The sequence below is a fragment of the Plasmodium reichenowi genome, chromosome 2 (assembly GCF_001601855.1).
Source record: "Plasmodium reichenowi strain SY57 chromosome 2, whole genome shotgun sequence".
Taxonomy (NCBI): Eukaryota; Apicomplexa; class Aconoidasida; order Haemosporida; family Plasmodiidae; genus Plasmodium; species Plasmodium reichenowi.
Window position 1 is genome coordinate 181,860 of NC_033647.1, and position 7,853 is coordinate 189,712.

General features: G+C 20.0%; 4 protein-coding genes across 5 annotated transcripts in view; 1 reads left to right on the plus strand and 3 right to left on the minus strand.

The window, feature by feature from the left end:
• PRSY57_0205700 (adenylosuccinate lyase) overlaps positions 1–205 on the plus strand; it is a gene marked incomplete at both ends in the record, with an annotated part of 1,416 nt that extends 1,211 nt beyond the window's left edge. The window contains one exon of the mRNA XM_012905493.2: positions 1–205. This exon is cut by the window's left edge and continues 1,211 nt beyond it. Coding sequence (XP_012760947.1) covers positions 1–205 — 205 coding nt within the window.
• Positions 206–834: 629 nt separating this feature from the next.
• PRSY57_0205800 (merozoite surface protein 2) lies at positions 835–1,665 on the minus strand (the record flags this gene model as incomplete). The annotated part of the gene is made up of 1 exon (XM_012905494.2): positions 835–1,665. One exon carries the CDS (start codon positions 1,663–1,665, stop codon positions 835–837), a length of 831 nt encoding a protein of 276 aa, XP_012760948.2.
• Positions 1,666–2,729: 1,064 nt separating this feature from the next.
• PRSY57_0205900 (merozoite surface protein 5) lies at positions 2,730–3,820 on the minus strand (the record flags this gene model as incomplete). 2 transcript variants are annotated; one of them, XM_020114398.1, is made up of 3 exons in its annotated part: positions 2,730–3,034; positions 3,209–3,666; positions 3,801–3,820. In XM_020114398.1, the coding sequence occupies 3 exons, from the start codon at positions 3,818–3,820 to the stop codon at positions 2,730–2,732; spliced, it is 783 nt and encodes a 260-aa protein (XP_019970869.1). The 2 variants fall into 2 exon arrangements, with proteins under 2 accessions (XP_019970869.1, XP_012760949.1); XM_012905495.1 differs by lacking the exon at positions 3,801–3,820 and having other exon boundaries at positions 3,209–3,719.
• An 898-nt stretch (positions 3,821–4,718) lies between these two features.
• PRSY57_0206000 (merozoite surface protein 4) lies at positions 4,719–5,694 on the minus strand (the record flags this gene model as incomplete). The annotated part of the gene is made up of 2 exons (XM_012905496.1): positions 4,719–5,053; positions 5,214–5,694. 2 exons carry the CDS (start codon positions 5,692–5,694, stop codon positions 4,719–4,721), a joined length of 816 nt encoding a protein of 271 aa, XP_012760950.1.
• Between the last annotated feature and the right edge of the window lie 2,159 nt (positions 5,695–7,853).

Consider the following 7,853-nt stretch of genomic DNA (forward strand, 5'->3'; position numbering starts at 1 on the left):
CTATGAACAACTTAAAAACTTCACTAGAGGTAAATCCATAGATAAACAATGCATGTATCAATTTATACAACAAAATTGTAGTCATCTACCCAAAAATGCAATCGATGAATTGATGAATTTAACACCGCACAATTATGTTGGCTACGCAAGCTATTTGTCCAAAAATGTGGAGCACTTTTCACAGGAATATATAAAAAAAAATTAAAATAATAAAATAAAATATAAATATATACATATATATATATATATATATATATATTTCTATGTCTTAAGGAGGCATCATATATATATTAAAAAATATAAAAAAAGACACTGCAAGTTGCGCACTCCCACGCCTTTATACATATAATTTTGGACCTTATAACATGTACGCCTTTTTAACATAATGCGTACTTGAAGAAATATGGTGCCCTAAAAAATATTTATAAAAATTTACATCTTATATTTGTCCTTTATTATTTCATTTTATATTATATATTATATATTATATATTTTATATTTTTTTTTTTGTTGTACAATTTATTACTACTAAAAACATTAATAAATTTTTTTTTAATAAAAAAAAAATACATACATGGAAAAAATATATAAATAACATTGTCAAATATAATGTTATTTTTTAGCTTTTTCAATGCGTGCATTATTTATTTCATATGTAAAAACCATGCATTATAATAAATATTCAAACGTATACACAATCGAAGGGGTGACATAAAAAATTCGAATGTATATATGGAATTTTATTATATAAAAGAATAAACACATATATATGTACATATATATATATATATATATATATATATTATATAAGTCAATGCTTTAAAATGAAGAGAATTATATGAATATGGCAAAAGCTAAAACAAGTGTTGCTGAAATTAAAGCAACAAATTTATTTATTGAAGCAATGTTACTAGAGTTACTTAAGAGGGATGTTTGTGCTCCACAGTTTGTTTGGTCACCATCGGTACATTCTTTTTGACTTTCAGAAGTATTTTGTGGATGATTATTTCTAGAACCATGCATATGTCCGTGTTTTTCAGTAGCTTTATTCTCTGGTACAGATTGTAATTCGGGGGTTTCAGCTTGTTCGGTTGCTGGAGTAGGATTTTTAGCTTGTTCAGGCTGTGAAGTAGGGCTTTCGGCCTCTGCGACTTCAGGGGGTTGAACATTTGAGTTATTTTGAGTTTCTTCATTTGGTTTATTTGGTTCTTGATTTGCTTCATTATCTTTTGTATTCTTTGCGGCATTATCAGCATTTGATTCTTCTGAAGAGTTGCTGGTAGATTCTGTTGCATTATTAGTAGTTGTGGTAGTAGCGACAGTACTTGGGTTTCCATCAGCATTAGCACCAGCAGCATTAGTAACAGTAGTACTATCACCATCAGCAGGAGCAGCAGGAGCAGCAGCAGTACCAGCAGTACCAGCAGTACCAGGAGCAGCAGCAGTACCAGCAGTACCAGCAGTACCAGGAGCAGCAGCAGGAGTACTAGCACCAGAAGTAGCACCACCAGAAGTAGCAGAAGAACCAGTATCTGTCATACTTCTCCTTATACTCATATTATAAGCATTGTTTATCAATGTGTTGCTATATTTACTTTCATTTTTAATATTAAAGGCAAGAAAAATAAAGAAATTTATAATAGACAATGTTTTAATTACCTTCATTTTGTCTAATATAATATGTTAAGAATTAATAAATACAATTCTTTTAAATTAATTATTAAAAAATATTAAATTACAAAATGAAATTTAATATAATTAAAATTTTATTATTATTAATAAATAAATAAATATTTAATATTTACTTAAATATATATACATATATATATATATATATATATTTTCCTTTATGATTAACTTATGAATATGTTTTTTTTATAAATAGTTCTATTTCGTTTCTTTTTTTTTTTTTTATATTTGTGTTGTTTTTTCTATAAGTCTAAAAATATATAAATTAAAAAAATTTATATAATGAAAAAAATGTAAATTGTAAATTGATTAGTCGAGATTTACTTATATATAATTCATATGTTTATTAGAAAAAAAAAACAAAAAAAAGAAAAAAGGAAAAACATTTTTATTATTATTTTTTTTTTTTGTGTGTGCATTTGATTTATTATATGAAAAGATACTAGGTTTTATATCGTAATTCATTAAAATAAATATTAATGCACCTTAAAATGAAAATAAAATTAAAAAGAAAAAAAGAGTTTTACTGCACATATATTTATTATATATTTATAATATATTTATTATATATTTATTATATATTTATAATATATTTATTATATATTTATAATATATTTATTATATATGTATTATATTTGTATTATATTTGTATTATATTTGTATTATATTTATATTATATTTATATTATATTTATATTATATTTATATTATATTTATATTATATTTATCATTATTTTTTTGATTATATGGTGAAAAATTATCCGAGGGATAAGTGTGCAATAATAATAGTATTGAATAAATAAAATAATATTAAATTTGGTAAGGTTTTTAATTATAATTGTTATATTACAAATATTTATTCTATTAAATATAGATTAGTCATATATAATAAAAACTTGTCAATGAATTATATATATATATATATATATATATATATTTATATGTTTATATGTTAATTTTAATTTTTATTATTATTATTTTTTTTTTTTTTATTATTATTTTTTTTGTTTATTTTTTTTGTTTTTTATTTAGAAAAATATATTAAACGAATAATAACAAAAACAATGTAATATAAATAAGAATAGAAAAAAATGGATGGCAAGAATAAGAATTCAATAATATACATTTCGTACCAAGTAAATATCCATCCTTACATATACATTTAACTCCTATATTATTTATATTTATACATATTTGATCATCAGAACATCCACCATTATTTATGGAACATGATTTTCTATTTTGATCACTCATCATATTATATAATAACATTTCATCGGTTACATCTTTTTCTACTTTATTATATCTTAGGGCGCTATAATGTGGCACCTCATCATCTACATTGTCTAAAAAAAAAAAAAGATATATAAATATAATATTATACATATATATATATATATATATATATATATATATATATATATATATATATATTTATATTTATATTTATTTATTTATTTATTATTTTGTTTTTTTCGTGTGTGTACTATATTTTATATATTAATATACAAATACATTACCAAAATGTAATCTATTTGGAGGTTCTTGACCTCTTTCTGCATTCTCATTAATTTCAAGTTCTAAAGTTTCTTCTCCATTCTCTTCTTTTGTCTCTGGATTATTAGAATTATGTTCTGATATATCAACAGAACGTGTTGCGTTTTCACTCGAATTTTTACTATCTAAATTAGGGTTACTGTTCTCTTTTTCTTCAGGTTCTTTTTGGATATTTTGTGAATTATTAGAATTGCTCTTTGATTCATAATGTGAAATATCATTTGACTGTTTATCTGATGAATTGGAATTTTTTTCATTCATCTTAGTAGGTAAAGAACCTTTTTCTTTTAGTTCATTTTCATTACTTCTATTATTATTTCCATTCTTTTTATTTGCACTTGTAAAACCATCCTCTCCTTTTTCGTCATTCATTAATCTTCTAACAACCAAAAAATTTTCATTTTTATTATTTAAATTCAAACTATAAAAAATAACGAAAAAATAAATATATGATAGAATACATAATATATTCATTTTACTAAAATCTTGACAAAAAAAAAAAAAAATTAAAATGTTAAATGTTAAATGTTTAAATATATATATATATATATATACATGTGTGTGTGACCATTCATAAGTCAAAACTTTTTTTTCTAATTTTCCATAATTTACAAAAGGTAATATATATATATATATATTTTTTAAATTGTTATTAAAAGGTAAAGAAGAGGAAATATAAATAAAATTCCATTTTAAAAATAAAAAAAAAAGAAAAAAAAAAAGGAACAATTAATCGAAGAAACTAGCCAAGATTTTTTTAAATTTTCCAATCAGATGCATGGTACTATATTTGGTTCCATTCAATGACAAAAATTTTCATAAACAAAAAAAAAAAAAAAAATTTAAATAAAAATAAAAAAATATATATATTCGAACATGCTTTAATAGGTAAAGAAAACATATATACATATATATGTATAACAGAACAAATATATATTGTCATAAATTAATAACATGGTGTAAACACATATATATATATATATATATATATATATGTTCATGTATATCTTATATTAAAAAAAAAAAAAAAAAGGTGCGTATGTATGTATATATGTATACATCCCTTTAAGTTTTCAAACATTTTTATTTTTTTATATTTCAATACAATATAATATTGTAAATTAAAAAAATTTAAATGAAAAATCAAAAAATATAAATATAAGGTTGTAGATATAAAGCATTATGGAAATATAGTTGTAGATATAAAAAATTATGGAAATATAGTTATACTTTTAAGGAATTATAAAAAAAAATTATACAAATCAAGTATAAACATAAATATATATATATATATATATATAATAATATTATAAAAATTATCTATAGATACAAAATAAAAAGTATATATAGATATAAAAACACTATAAAAATAAAGTGTATATATAAAATATATTATTATGGAAAGATTTAAACATATAAAATTATGTAAAATGAATATTTAAAATTTTATTAAAACAACAAATAAACAAAAACTTAATTTATTACCAATATAACAACAAATATTGTTATAAATGAATTAAAAATTAAATTTAAAGAAGAAGATGTTAAGGAAAATAATTCAACACATTCAATACCTTCTAATTTATATCCTTCTTTACATTTACATTTTACTCTTCTATTCCCAACATATTCACATAATTTATCATCTCCACAATCCCCATTATTATGTTTACATAAATCTTCATCTTCTAAATCTTCCTTATTATAAGTATCATCATCTTCGTCATCGTCATCTTCTTCATGATCTTCCTCCTCTTCATGTTCTCCCTCGCCTTCGTTGTGGTCTTCCTCCTCTCCAACATGGCCATCTACAAAAAGGGCCAATGAAGAGTTGAAATTTATACGATGGGGTATGCAATAGGTATAAATATTAATGTAAACGTATAAATAAATATGTAAATACATACATATATATATATATATATATATATATATACATATAAGTATATATAACATTTTATTATTTACCTGGATTTGATGAACTTGGTTGAACTACCTTTTTAGGGATAGCTTCATTTTTTTTTCTTTCATCAACCACTTGGGATTCTTTTGGAGGCTTTTCTAGAACCTTTTCTTGAACCTTATCTGTTTGTTCACCACCTTTTTCTTCAATAGGTTTTTCTTCTTTAACATCACCCTTACCATTCGCGCTTTCTTCGGCATTTTCTTTTTTATTACTTTCCTTTCCTTGTTCAGATGTTTTTTTTTCATCCTTTTTTTCTTCTGTGCTAGATAAATTAGGGGAAACACTTGAAGATTCATTTTTTCCAGGAGTATCACTAGTACTTCCTCCGTCCACATTTGGTTTTTCTTCCTCTAGAATTCTCATATTTAACATTCTTCCATTTTCTGGTACTATATTATAAGAATAACTAATATACAATTTATCAAAGTATATGGTACAAATTATAAAAAAATGAACTACTATTAAAAATTTAACTATCCACATTTTTATACAACTTATAATGCATCTGAAAATATAAAATATGAATTCATATATATATATATATATAAATATATAATTATATTTTTTAAATCAAAATATTATAATATTAATAATAAAATGTGTTGAAAAAGCATGATTACTTAAAAATTTTTAATATCTTTTAAAGATACATATCTTTCAATTTTAATAATTGAACATATATATTTTATAAATATTATTATATATTAAATTTTTCATATTTAATTTTTTTATTTTTCTTTCGAAAATTATAAAAAATATATAACAATTTAATTTATATAACTGAATATAATATGTGAATTTTGTGTTAATTTTAAATTGTACAAAATTTATATGATTCTTTTTTTTTTCTTCTTTTTTTTTTTTTTTTTTTCTTTTTATATATTTACAAAAATGTCCAAATGGAAGTGTAATATGTTTAAAAAATTAGGGATAAAATATGATCGTGTACACTTATAATTTAAATGGGTAACACATTCATATTATTTTATATACAAATTAATATATATATATATATATATATATATATATATATATATATATAATATTATGATAGTTATATGTATATAATATATATAATTACATACTTAGATATATATTTTTTAATTTGGTATTCAATGGAAATAATAAAACAAATAATAATTATATTATATAAATATATGTTATATATATAATATATATTTTATTAAACTTTACACAATTACACCAAATTAAATAATTTTTTTTTCTTTTGATAAGATTGTATAAATGAATTATACAATAAAGCACGTTCAATAGTAATTAAAAAAATTAAATGATAAAATAAAATAAAAAAAATTCATTTATCAATTTTTTTAATAAATTGCAACATTTTTATAATAATGAACATAAAAAGATGCATGATTTTTTTTTTTTGTTTTGTTTTTTTCTTTAATATATTTATTTCGTAATGTTTGCATGTTCATAACTATAATATTGTTCATTTAATGAAAATACAAAATTAAAAATATAAAATAAAATTCCCAAATGAGGAAAATATCTAAAGAATTAAATAATTGAATAATTTATAATGATATCATATACATATATTTTATTAAATATATAATTTGATCTAATGCACTTATTAATGATCAATTTAGAATATCCTTTATTTTTCAGAAATGATATCGAATTAATAAGATAAAGTTATTCATATATTTTTTAATTATTTCTTTTATTATTACCTTAAAGAGGAGTAAAATAAAAATATAATAAAATACCCCCTGTGTAATATATATATATATATATATATATATATATATATTACTTCGCACATAATTATTTGCCTTATATAAATGTGTACTTGTTCAACTTTAAACTGTATTAACAGAAGACTATATGTGATCTCTTTATATCTTTATTTAGCATATTTGTCTTTTAGTCAAAGTATTATGATTACACACATGTGCCTTTTTCTTCATTTCGATTTTGTCCTTTAAATTTATCTTTGAAAATTATTATGAGTATGTATTGTCATGAGTCACATAATATGTTATTCCTGTGTTTATATTCTATATTATCTTGCATATTTCAAAGGAATTAGAAACTTTTATAAGGCATTACCCCATATATATATATATATATATATATTTATTTATTTATTTTTTTATTTATTTATTATTATTTTTTTTTTTTTTTCATCCGCTTAGCTATTTTTCAAAAAAAATTTATAATTATTTTAAAATTATTCACCTGAACTTGATAATAAATTTTTAATTTTGTTCAGGTTCATTTTTTTTTCATTATTATGTTGGAAATAAAAATATATATTCCTTAAAATATAATAAAAGCTTTATTTTAATTCTTCTTTAATTTTAAATTATTTTACATGATCAGTACATGTAAAAAATACAGAAAACAATGAAATAAACTGAAAAGACATAGAATAACAATATGAACAGTTCATAATTTCTCTTTTCTCTTTTCTTTTTTTTTTTTTCCTTTTTTTTTTTTTTTTTTTTTTTTCTTTTTTTTTTTTTTTTTCATCTTTTTAAAATTTTTTTTTTATCAAGAATTTTTTTTTTGAATTTTTTAAAAAAAAAAAAAAAAAAATTACAATATTTTAATAAAAATTATTTTTTTTTTTTTTTTTTATTATATTTATTATTTTTATTTATTTTTTTTTT